The sequence below is a fragment of the Enhydra lutris genome, unplaced genomic scaffold (assembly GCF_002288905.1).
Source record: "Enhydra lutris kenyoni isolate GAN:26980312 unplaced genomic scaffold, ASM228890v2 scaffoldscaffold2, whole genome shotgun sequence".
NCBI classification, from domain to species: Eukaryota; Metazoa; Chordata; class Mammalia; order Carnivora; family Mustelidae; genus Enhydra; species Enhydra lutris.
In genome coordinates, this window is record NW_019154086.1 from 19,593,529 (window position 1) to 19,606,834 (window position 13,306).

A 13,306-nucleotide genomic window follows, 5' to 3' on the forward strand; every position below is an offset into this window, starting at 1 on the left:
TTAGGACAAGGTTCTCTTGAGACGAAGTATGTAGCCAAATGGCTCATTATTACACCTTTCTCATAGATTTTCAGACTTCTCTGGACAAGCTCCAACCCAGGAAATTTCACCAGACTGAATCATCCTGAAATAATTTGCACAGTGTAACCGTAGATGATCTATACCATGTGTTTTAGAATAGTACAGCCTGACACATACGAATTGTAGGTTTTCGTATGCAAACCACCTGATAGAAGGCATAGGGAAGTTTACTAGAGAGTAATAGTTATTCACGACTAATCAAACCCATTAGCTGCCTATGAAAGTCAGCCTCTCACTTTTCTGCCCTGTTCATTTCCCATGACAGCCATCAAGCCCATGTGGCCTGTGGTAAGAATACCTCGTTTACTGGAACCTTGCTGCTGGTTGTTGCCAAAAGAACTCTATGATTTCTTTGCTCAAGATGGAGTCTTTTTTGACTCCATCTCCTCAAGGCAGACTTTTTCTAGTGCTGTTCTTAATGTACTGTCTCTGTGTGTTTAAAACTGAGTGTATTTTACAGCTTAAGAAAATAATAATGGCAAGTAGTCTCCACTCTGAATACATTTGGTTCCTGACTGTCGGGTAACAGGTACCTATGGTTTGGAAAACCAGAGATTTATCTGAAAATGTGTCTGAATCTCTTGGGTTCCTTAGCTCAGACAGCAAATGGCTTGGACTCTCGGAGTTTGGATGGTGAGAGGTGCTCGTACATGGCATTTATCTATTAACGATCTTCCATGGAAATAAGAAAATGGCTAATGTTTGACCAATTCCTGTGGTCTGGAAACAGTCACTTTCTTTTCTAGTATTTAGTATTTAGTATTTAGAAAAGCAATACATTGCATGGCTTGCTTTCAGTTGATCTGCCACTGTCTTTGTGGGACTTTCTCTTTCTGGTCTCAGCTCAGAACTGGCTTTATTCATTTCCTTTGCTCAGTGCAGCAGCCAAATAATTACCGCTGATGTAATACTTTGCCCACCGCACACACAAAGTATACATGTTCTGGTTTATAGGTCTGGCTCGTGGTAGCTAACACTCTTTGGTGTGTGGTAAGCTTCCGGGACATGGAGTTTCAAAACCAAAGTCAACTGGATGTCAATTGTAGGTACCCTGCACAGCCATGGTGGGAGAGGAGAGGTTGAGTTGTCCCTGTGGGACGGTTTTCTATTCTGCAGCATACCTTATTATGTTAAAATGTTTGCAGTTAATATGAGGGCTTCAAAACAGACTTATTCTGTATATGAGACTCAGTCTGCCTCTAGAAAGATCCAAAATGGAATAGGAAGGATGGGAAAGAATAGCTCTTTTGAATTTTTCTTTCAACTCAGGCCATGAAATGAATAAAGAGCTCCATACAGATATGTCTGGGTCTGTGTGTGGGTTCTGGGATGGGCCCTTGGAACCCTCCTCAGTGAGACAGCAAAGGGAGCTCAGGCTCACACTGAAGAGTCGTCAGGGTGGATGGGCTGCCCGGCAGGTTTGGAAAATACAGCTGTCAAATTGACCCAAAAGAAATAAAGGACAGGCTGAGATGCATCTGAAAGAAAAGGGCTAGACCTCTTGAAGTTGTCAGAGGTCTTAAATCATGCCTTGCAGTGTACATCTTGTTTATCTGAATTTCCATTTGGAAATAGCCTCTGTGATGGTCTGTCTGCTGCAGACATGAACTGAGGGGAATCTTCCCTACAAAAAAGGGCATTCCTGGGACCGTGAGCCTTTCCTGCGGAACCCTTCTGATCAGTTACCTGCTTTGGGCTGAGAGACTCAGCAGGAAAGGGGATGACAAGGGAAATAAAGTGGCCCCAGAAGAGAGAGGGTTGGAGGTGGGGAGAAGGGAGGGGTAGAAGCGAGAACGAATGTCACACAGGGACAAAGAGGGAGAAGGGGACAGAGTGAGGCAGCAGAGTCCAGGCTGGAAATGGAAAGGCGTATTTTAGGGAGCAGGGAGACAAGTGAAAAGACAAGGTCCTAACGAGGGGAAAAGAAACAATACAGGCCGTCTGAAGATAGGTCTGCTCATTAAGAGAGCGCCTGAAACACCCATTGGCCTATCAGTAGGGCCTGTGAGGAAACGCAGGGTGAGTGGTCTTCCCTCCCCTGTTGCCTGAGTCAGCTTGTGAGGAGTTTTCTGCTTTCCCGAGCAGTCTCAATGCCCACCCCAGTTCCCTCCATGTCCCTCACTGACTCCATGGCTTTGTGACCCATCAGCAAGAGAATATCCAGTCAGTGCAAGGTAAACTCTTAAGCAGGTCCCAAACTCCCCGCTAACTGAAATAGCACAGGATACCAGGGAGCAAAGGGTGACAGCTTACGAGGTCCGTGTGTTTTGAGCTAGTGCTTACTCTGACAGAAAGGAGCTTTTTCAAGACTGCAGAGCAAGTATGGAGAGTTTGGGTCCCTGAAAATGAATTGATCAGAGGGACCCAAAAATGGCTGTGCAGGTGACTACAGAGAATCCTTACAAGGCAGCAAAACAGCTTGTGTCCATCTACCTAAGCACCTTTCTTTTTTTTTTTTTTTTTTTTTTGCTTCTAGGTGGAAGAGCGGTCAAGGCTCAACCGGCAGAGTTCTCCAGCCATGCCTCACAAGGTTGCCAACAGAATCTCTGACCCCAACCTGCCCCCGAGGTCGGAGTCCTTCAGTATCAGTGGGGTTCAGCCTGCTCGAACACCCCCCATGCTCAGACCTGTCGATCCCCAGGTACCTTCCTGGCTTTCTTCCATTGGCCATCTTAGCTGGGTGTACAGTTAAGCTTACTAAAAGAATAGGGGATTGTAACTTGGATTCATACATAGGACCAGTCCAACAACGGCCCTTAATGCAGAACCTATAGTAATAGAGGCGACCTCACTGGATTTGAAGGATGGGGGAAGAGGGGAGAAAGAAAAGACACCCTCCTTAACTTTGAGCCAACGGCAGGGTCACCTCTTGGTAAACCGGCCTCTCTGGAGACCCTTGGGGGTATCTGCCAGGTTGGAACAAGCATCCGTTCAGTTACAATCATCAAGCTAGCATTTGTATAGATATCTGTCAAATATAAACTATTACATTATGTTCTGTTCATTGGGATTTGGGCATGGTCTTTAACCAGAAAAACGAAATGACCTGGGATAAAATTGTGTCTTCTAAGCCAGTGGTTTCCAGAGGGTGGTCACGGACCATTAGCATCAGCGTCACCCAGGAACTTGGTAGAAAGGCAGGTTCCCTGGTCGCCTCAGACCTGCTGATCAGCACGTCCGTGGGGGTCTGGCCGTCTGCATGTTAGCAAGCCCTCCGGATGCTCCTGAAGCACTCTAGGACTCGAGAGCCACTGGTGTAAGCTATTTAAAAAAGAAAAAAGTTACTCCACTCCTGGACACGTTTCGGGAGGTTTTAGAGGACTTCTGAAATTGTAAACACTAAAAATGAAATATGAAGTGAAATAAAGTAGGGAATTTTATGAAAAATAAAGGTAATGATGCAGATGCAGCTGGTTTCACCCAAATGTCTTTGAAAACTCTTTTAAATAGGGGTGTGTTTTGTGATGCGTTTTTAAAATATGCTCTATTTTAATATTATTATTACATTCGTGGTAATTAACATTAACAAAAACGTGATTGGTTACAGTTCTTTCCTGGTGGAAGCATAACATTCACCTGAACTAGACCTTGAGGATTTTTCTCTGAGCTGTAATTAATAATATTTCAGATTTCAGACCGAAAAGGGTCTGAAGAGGCAAGGGCAGGGCTGCTCCAGGGATAAGACTTCAAGGGCAAAAGGAGCAGGGCCAGGCTGGCAGAAGAGGGCCGTGGAAATTCTCCCCAGTGGTCTCGCATTTGAGATTTCAGAACAAGGAGGGTCTGATAGGTCCCTTGCACAAAGCAGATAGTAGATTAGTGTTTTACTTAAGCGTTTAATTTAGAAAGTATTCTAGTTGTTTCCCCAGCCGAGATCCATTGACCACATTCCCCGTGCCAGGCACAGTGTAAACCAAGGGATCCCATACCAGACTTGGCTCCCATCTCCAGGGGTTTTACCTTCGAGATTGTAACAATGAAGTGAGAAGAGTGCTAACGGTCAAGAACACTCTGAACTTTGGATTTTCGTGATCTGTCTTAAAGAGCCACATTTCTACCCAAAGACAGCATGTCTTCCCTGCATGAATAATACCAACGCACGCCCAGTTAGGGGGCTCACACCTCTAAAAGAAACATCCTGGTGTGGAGAGATATATAAGATCATGGGTGGTGAGAACCAGCTCACCAGAAGGCAGAAGAGCCTAGAGTTAGGGGTAGGGACCAGGAGGCGCGTGAGGGTTCTGGTCCGGGCCCTGGCATGTATGAGCCGTGAGGTCCAGGCTGCTACTTAACCTCTCTAGACCTTCCAGTCTTACATGAAAAAGGTTGAAAATGATTGTATCCACCTTATGGTGGATGTAGTGAGTTCATGAGGAGTAAGATACCCAGAGCAGTTTTTGTTTTACAGAGTGATAGCGCTTTCTGAAGTCAAAGTTAAGGGTTTTGAGGGAGGAATTTTATAATATTCGAAGAAAAGTGCTTGTAAATCTATTATACGGCTGGCCAGTAAATGTCCACTGAAACTGGCTGTTATTAGCATCACACCTATTTCACCTACTTCTTAGGAGTCCCGAATGACTCAGTTAATTTTGGCCAGGCGCCCTTGGTCAGCCCTACATATGGCCGTAAATGGGAAGTTCGGAGGAGCTTCTGGAAGCTTGCTGGAGACAGCTGTGATGGGCTCTGTGTCCTCCAGTTCTCATCTCATGCTCTAAAATGGCATTTTCCTTTCTACTGAATGACATAGTAGCTGCTCTGCTTTTTCTTCTAATACAGTTGCTCTACTGTTGGTTTGATGTTTAGATTCCACATCTGGTAGCAGTAAAATCCCAGGGACCTGCCTTGACCGCCTCCCAGTCAGTGCACGAGCAACCCACCAAGGGCCTCTCTGGGTTTCAGGAGGCTCTGAACGTGACCTCTCACCGCGTTGAGATGCCACGCCAGAACTCGGATCCCACCTCCGAAAACCCTCCTCTCCCCACTCGCATCGAGAAGTTTGACCGAAGCTCTTGGTTACGACAGGAAGAAGACATTCCACCAAAGGTAATAGGCTAGCATGCTTTCATCATAACTATCATCATCATCATTGTTCATTATTAGTATTAGCATCTCTATTCCAGACCTTCTATAGTAATGAGGAACCTGAGAATGCCAGAGCAGCACCCTTTCTCATGTTCTCCTTCTTGTTCCTAAGCTAAGACTTGGATTGTCATTGATCACTTCTGACCTTCATTTTCCCAAGAAATAGAGGCTCAGGTAATTCAGTGACTTGGAAACATCTATCCTATATCCAGAATTAGAACTCTCAACTTCAAGCATTCTAAACTATTATACTGTCCGCGTTAAGAAACCAGAATAATGGGGGTGCCTGGCTGGTTCAGTCAATAGAAGATGTGACTCTCGACCTCCAGGTCGTGAGTTCAAGCCCCATATTGGACGTATACATTACTTAAACAAACAAAAAAACACACACACGCACACAAAAAAAAGAAAGAAAGAAAGGAAGGAAGGAAGGAAGGAAAGTGGGGAAGCACCTGGGTGGCTCAGATGGTTAAATGTCTGCCTTCGGTTCAGGTCTCAGTCTCCATGTCCAAGCCCCGTGTTGGGCTCCCAGCTCAGCAGGAAGTCTGCTTCCCCCTCTCACTCTGCCTCTTCCCCCACTTGTGCTCTGTCTCTCTCTCTCAAATGAATAAATAAAACCTTTTTAAAAAGAGAGAGAGAGAGAAGTGGAATAATGGGTATTTTCATCAGTGACTGAAACTACATCTAAACGAATTGAAAACTTCCAGATAAAAAGTAGAAAATTGATTTATTTCTACTTTTAATAACACAAATAGGTTTGCAGGTGTTCAGAAGATAGTACTGCTTTTAAAATCAGCTCCGTTTAAGGAAAGCTCCTTTAGCCCAGGTCATAATTTAACTCCTGAGCCTAAAACCATAGGGTGAAATGACTAGCCATCTACTGGACAGAATAATCCTGGATTCGTTTCTTTTGTTTTGTTTTTACCTATACCCATTGTTACTCATTCCAAAAGTTGTCATGAAATGTGGCTACGCATCTCACTGCAGACATCCTGGAAGCATTTCAGAATACTAGAGAAATTTTTGCATTACGTTCTTCTTGGTTCTTCCTTTCTCCTGAACTTAGCATTGGAGCTTTGCCAAATGGAATGTCCCACAATTTTCGGAGATCAATGCCATTGTTGACACCAGGCAAAAAGAACTTTTTACCCAATGATTGTCAAATATTCTTCCTCATCTTCCACTCAAAAAGATATTAGAGCAGCATTTCCATGACTTTTGGAAATGAAAATAGCTGACTGTGACTTTTTTTGTTGGTGCTCTCCTTTTGTGGAAGTAAGGATGCCTTCAGAAAAGGTTAGTTAGGGAGCAAAGTTTAATGTCAAAGATAGGTCGGGCAGGGGAGTGGCCCAAGAACTGGGAAAACGGAAAAGGGACGTTATTGGTCCGCTCTCTGAAAACATGCAGGCATACATTTCTAACTCCGGGAGAAAATTTGACATTCATATAAAGATTTTAGGTTTTATGAATTTGTTAGACTCTTTCTTCTTGACAACTATTTAAATTTACAACTATTTAATTTCTAATTAAAATAGAAATAAAATTATTATTTTAAATTAAATAAATTATTAAATAATAAATTTCTATTTTAAAATTATTATTAAATTATTAAATAACAAATTTATAATAAATAAATAAAAATAAATTCAAATTAAATAAATTATTTTAAAAAATTATTTAAAATAACTAATTTTTAATTTTTATTAATTAATACAACTATTTAATTTAATTTACAACTATTTAAAGTTCTCTGCCTACTCATGATCTCTGTCAAATAAATAAATAAAATCTTTAAAAAAAAAAAAAAAAAGGGCCCCAAGAGATGAATGAAGATTGAACCACCCAACAAATGTTTAATCCAATCAGTTATCACGAGTTACCTACATTTCCATCTCCTGGTCACTTTTTTTTTTTTTAAGATTTCATTTGTATTTATTTGACAGAGAGGGAGAGATCACAAGCAGGCAGAGAGGCAGGCAGAGAGAGGGGAAAGCAGGCTCCCCGCCAAGCAGAGAGCCCGATGCGGGGCTCCATCCCAGGACCCCGAGATCATGACCTGAGCCGAAGGCAGAGGCTTAACCCACTGAGCCACCCAGGCACCCCTCCTGGTCACTTTTATAAAGTATTATTCTTTTCCCTCATGTTGGACCCCTTTAGTATACTTTCAATATTTGATTTCACTAAAAATGTTTAATAAAGTGAGGCAGACTTGAATTCCCATGTTAGGCCCTTGTCAGATAAGCTAATAATGATCTCTTTTCCTACTGTGTGCCTAATAGTGTGCACACAGTCTTTTTGAAGACCCTGCTGGCGTTTTCAATATTAATTCTGTTTTGTAGTCCATTTGCAAATTGACTTTCCAAGGCACAGTATTTGCGAGGGGGGTTGTTTTTAATTAATGACTGCAAGTTGATTAGGAAGTAGTAACACTTAGGATCCATTGAAAGAGTTTCTCTGAGCTCCTGAGCCTGTGGCTTATGTCCCAAGTTCTAGCCTGATACCCCTCTCTCACCAGATTTCATCATCTCCTTATCTGTTTATCAGTTGGGGTGGAGTTCCGCTTCTCTGGATAACTCTCATCTGATGCAATTTCTAATGATCAACTGAGTTAATGGTACCCCAGAGAAATTTCTGGTATCTGCCACTCTTACACAAGCAAAGGAGGTCAAGTGTTTTAGCCTGGTGATAAAAATAATTAGCTTGGTCTGCTTTTTAATTTGTTTTTAAGACTGAAAACCATTCTCCTTCATAATTGCTGAAGGTGCCTCTGTGCCTTTTGTGTGATTTTGTTTAGGGAGTTAAAGATTTCTTTGAAACATGAACACCATGTCTTTCCCATTTCTGATAGTTTCTGTAACTCCTGGTAAATTTTAGAGAAGGGTTAGGCTGCTGGAGCCTGTGAGAACTATTGTATGGAAAATATTTCTGAATTCTGGTTTTTCTTTTAGGTGCCTCAAAGAACAACTTCTATATCCCCAGCGTTAGCCAGAAAGAATTCTCCTGGAAATGGTAGTGCTTTGGGACCCAGACTAGGATCTCAACCCATCAGAGCAAGGTAAGGCAAGGAAGATGGTTAGGGTGAAGGAAGAAGCCCCCACCTGTTATTGTCATTATTGCTTTCTTAAAAATTGTCCCTTTTTTCACTTCAGAGACATGTTGACTGGCCTCTTGGATAGTAAGCTTTGGTGGGTCCAGAACACATATCTTTTATTTCTTCAGTAGCCTTTCAGAGAAGTCAGTGTTGGCTTTTCATGATCAGTGGCTTATAAGACCTAAGCCTTTCTCCCAGTGGCAGCTCATGAATGAATAAGCGAAAGCATGACGAAATGAGACAGTCCAGAAGCCAAGCAGGTGTGCCTCACTGGACAATTTTAAAAATTGCGGAGTAAAATTGCAAATCAAAGTCTGGTTGGAACGCCCCAAAGCATCACTCATGAAGTCAGCGCAATAAGATGTCCTGGTTTGAGGTGATTTTCAGCATCAGGTCAAGAAATGTGCCGTGGGAGCCAGGAAGACACTACAAAGTCCCGGGCGCCTGGGTGGTTCAGTGGGTTGGGCTTCCCACTCTTGATCTCAAATCAGGTCTTGATCTCTGGGTGGGGAGTTCAAGCCCCATGCTGGGTTCCATGCTGGTTTCCACGCTGGGTGTGGAGCCTACTTTAAAAAAAAAAAAAAAAAAAAAAAGCCATTACAAAGTAATTGCCAAAGAAATGCATTAGTGGCCAGCCTCAGGGCTTCCTGGCTTGGCAAATTACAAAAGGACTATTTTCTTAGCAAGAAATCACCTCCGTGGCATTATGGAGGGTCACTGAGATACATTTATGCTTCCACTGCTGCTCTGTGCTCTCCTAGAATTTTCCATCAACCATGGATTTGCGTACAGTCAGGAAACCGCATCCCCCCACCAGTTGGTGTAGAGGTCTCAGGAGAATCTGGGAAGTAAACAATATCTTGACTGTATCTGAGCTGATTTTATGTGGTAACAGATGCCGTTTGCTGCCCTAGTTCTGTGAGCTTCCCTCAGATCTTTCATGATGAATACACTGCTTTTTAGGATCAACTGAAATAGCAAGTGGTCTCTGCTGAGACTCTGAAAAGGATGAGCTTGGGCAGGCTGTTACATTCTTCACTGTGTTCATTAGAGAAGGACTCTCCCTCGCTAGGAAGAATGACAGACTGGAAACAAAGGTTAGGATGATTTGTACCTATCTTTAATATATGGGATGCTTTTGATGGTGAAGCTCTAATTTTCCTCTTCACATGAAGAGTTTTAGGAAGAGGTTACTCCTTAAATAAGATAGAACTGTACTAAGCACATTCATCCCTTTAGGACAAAGAAGTTAGCCCATACTGAGCGGATATGCTACCTGTAGGAAGCTTCGAACGGACCATTTTTTCCCAGCGACTTGTCAGCTTCTCCCTGAGCTGGTGTTGCTAGGCATTGCTGAGGAAACCAGAGTGTTCTGTGACCCGGGAGCCAAAGGAATAGCAGCCCTGGGATTGCCGGTGTGAACTTTGTTCAGTCCCCCTCTTCCAGCAGCAGTGAGCCCCCAATTATCAGCGCTTCTTAATCTTTTGGACCCTGCCCTCAGGCTCTGTTCATTGGATCAGGTGCTTGGAATTTTTGCTGCCGGTAAATCGAGCATCATTTCGACTGTCTTTTTTCCTTCAATCAGCCAAAAAGAAAGCGCACTGTCATTATATAATCAAATAAGAAAGCAGCTCTTTGTTCCCACTGAAGTGTTATTTCAATGACATTAGGTCCAAGATAGGTGGTTTTTGATGGTCAGTGGCTTGTCAAACTGAGCCTTTCCCCCAGAACCACTTAAATTTGTACTTTGTCCAAAGAATGCAGATTTTGTGAGATAGCCAGCATTTTTTCTGCTTTTCTGAGGGATTGAGGGAGGGAGCTAAGAGGTAATAATTATTTACCTACAATGAAAGTCAGAGGGATTGTGGGGGAGGGGGATGGGAAATCCACATCCCTGCCACGTGCAGTAATCCTACAAAGCACTCTGCTGCTTTTTTTTTTTTTTTTTAAGATTTTATATTTTATTTTAGAGAGAGAGAGGAAGAGCACAGATGGAGGTGCAGAGGGAGAAGCAGACTCCCCACTGAGCAGGGAGCCTGATGTGGGGCTTGATCCAGGGACTCCAGGATCATGACCTGAGCTAAAGGCAGACTCTTTTTTTTTTTTTTTAATTTATTTATTTATTTGACAGACAGAGATCACAAGTAGACCGCGAGGCAGGCAGAGAGAGAGGAGGAGGAAGCAGGCTCCCTGCCGAGCAGAGAGCCTGATGCGGAGCTCGATTCCAGGACCCTGGGACCAGGACCTGAGCCGAAGGCAGAGGCTTTAAACCACTGAGCCACCCAGGCACCCCCCAAAGGCAGACTCTTAACTGAAGCAGCCACCCAGGTGCCCCTGACCACTCTGCACCAGCACTTCAGATGTGAATCAGATTTTTGCAACTCTAGATTGGATTGCATTTTTTTAAAGCTGTAGGATTTGGTTTACTTACTATGATAAAGATAGCTTTAGGTCACCTTTGCTTCATTGAAAAACACCCTAAAACACAGTGGTCCGATAGAGTAACAATTTATTATTTCTTATGGTTCTTATTTATTCTTTCTTATGGGTTAAGTTAATGACTTTTAGTTTTAGTTTTAGACTTTAGTTAATGACTTTTTCTGCTGGTCTCACTTGGGCTCACTGAATGCAGCTACACTGAGCTGATGGGGCAACTGTACTGTCACATGGTCTTTCATCCTGGTCTTTACTGTTTGCCGAACTCAGGACAACCTCCCCTCAGTGAAGGCCCCAGTGAACAAGACCTTTTCAAGCCCTGGCTTGTATCATCCTTGCTGATGCCCCGTTGGCAACCTCAGTCACATGGCCAAGCCCTGAGTCGGTGTGTAAAGGAAACACACGGGCAGAGACAACAGAGATGTGATTGGTGGCATGCTTTACCGTAAAGCACACTTTCCTGTTTTTACTGCTCTTGATGAAGTTCTCATAGTTCTTTTTGTACCATTTTTCAGGCAGTTGTCCATCTATAAAGCCATAAAAAGGGGTTGCTTTGAAATAAGTTAATCCTTTACAATGGTATTTACTATGGTATAAGCTGTATTTCTTAGAGTTGGTCAGTATTACTTTTTATCCTCCCAGCTCTTTTCCTTGAAATGATCCTTTTTTTTTTTTTTTTAAGATTTTATTTATTTATTTGACACAGAGAGAGAGATCACAAGCAGGCAGAGAGGCAGGCAGAGAGAGGGGGGGAAGCAGGCTCCCCGCTGAGCAGAGAGCCCGATGCAGGGCTCGATTCCAGGACCCTGAGACCATGACCTGAGCCGAAGGCAGAGGCTTGACCCACTGAGCCACCCAGGTGTCCTCCCCCCCTTGAAATCATCCTTAAGGGAGAGTGGGAAATTGGCAAAGTAAAAATGGATCCCAAGGAAAATCACACATGTAATAAAGGAAAAATTCAGGGTGTTTTATTGTTATTATTTTTCATTTGCTAAATTCAGTAAATGCATATGAAGGACCTGTTGTGTGAAGGGCCCCATGGGACCTTGGGAACCAGTGACTCAACCAAGACCACCTGAGTCCAGGGCCCCCAGGTCAGAGGATATACCATACCTGCCGCTCTTCGGGACGATAGGCCTTATTAGGGGCAAAATTCTGTTCCTTATCTTGCTTTCTTATTTTGCTTTGGGGTAAATATGTGAAATGACTTATCTAAAGGAAGCAAAAGAAGGTAGAGATTCTCTTCTTCTGGGGCAACCTTAGGGATCGCAGGTTTAAGGCAACAGTGTCTGAATATGGAGGGAACCTGGGTCCCCGAGTCCCCACCTGGAGAAGAACCACCAAGGAGAGCGGTTCTCTTGGTATATATTGTGATACAAGTGAGAATTAAGCCACTTTGTGCTAAGCCAGTAGGAAAAAGAAAAAAGAGGAAGCAGAGGCTAATGGTCACAAAGCTCGGTTTTTGCCTCTTAAATTCAAGTTTGATGAACTCCAGGTACTGTGTGCAAGACGTTGTATATTCTGTGTGACTGCAGAGTATGTGATAATTTCTGAGAATGGAGGAAATGGTATGTTTAAATCAACAAATTCCTTGGCACCCCGAATGGAAGATTCTGGAGGTGAATTTCAATGGCTTTGTGCAAGCATGTACCTGTAACTCGAGGCAAAAAGCAGAGCTTTACTATTTTCAAAAGCCTTCCTTCTCCCGGAGAAAAACTTGCAATTATGTCACTCTTCCCCTGTCTTCACACACTACACGAAATTGAAAGGAGCCCTGTAAAGAATAGGTTTTAAAATAGGTATGTATCAGCCAATACAACTTTAGTTGCATTAGTTGGCCAAGAAAGTGTTACTGGGTGACCTCTATGCATCTCTGCCTTCTGCTTGGTTTGGGGCAATTTGTTGCTTATTTGTTTGTTTGTTTCTGTAATAAACACTTCTGGAGCATCTTTATGATAATGTCAGGCAATGTCCGATGTGCATTTCCAATGGTGACTTCTGTAAACCGTACAACTCTGGGAGGTGGTGGCCCTAGTCACCTCCATTTTATAGAAGGGAGATGGAGACCAACACAGGTTAAGTCTATTGGCCCTAAGGTGACAAGGTTCCTAAGTGATGGAGCCACCATTTGAACCTCCAGTTTGAACCATTGCACCCAAGTCCACACTCTTAAGTACGGTGCTGTGCTTACCTGGTTAGCGACAGACATAGCTGGCATTGCTGCCTCCTGTGCCCAGAGGAGAGAGGACTCTTGATTGGCTGACTGACAAGACACCATCTTGCCTCCACCTTTCCCACCGAGCGATCTGCGGGTTAAGTTAGTAGCCCCTCTTCATCCTATGGTTATCGATTCTCCTCCTGTGATACTGACAACCTTTGAAAAGTTATCGTCCCCTGGGACCTATCTATAGCCCAAAACTTTCCTGCTCAAGCTGGTACTCACGTCATTATGTGCACGTGACAGTTCCCATCCCCAGTGGCTGCTGTCTCCGTGATAGCACAGTCAGTCCCCAGGACCACCAGCCGCTGTTCCGACCTTCCTTCTCACGCATGCGCACATCGCTGTGCGGTCCTTAACCTGCTGTCTGGGCTCCCCACTGCCTTATGTTGTCAAGGTGA

The 13,306-nt window shown here is 43.5% G+C and overlaps 1 protein-coding gene across 1 annotated transcript in view; it reads left to right on the top strand.

Annotated features, from left to right (window-relative positions):
* Positions 1-13,306, top strand: part of LOC111147583 (TRAF2 and NCK interacting kinase) — a 381,965-nt gene that overhangs the window by 318,822 nt on the left and 49,837 nt on the right. Inside the window, exons 16-18 of the mRNA XM_022503698.1 lie at positions 2,558-2,722; positions 4,882-5,121; positions 8,109-8,215. Coding sequence (XP_022359406.1) covers positions 2,558-2,722; positions 4,882-5,121; positions 8,109-8,215 — 512 coding nt within the window. The remainder of the gene's footprint in view (positions 1-2,557; positions 2,723-4,881; positions 5,122-8,108; positions 8,216-13,306) is intronic.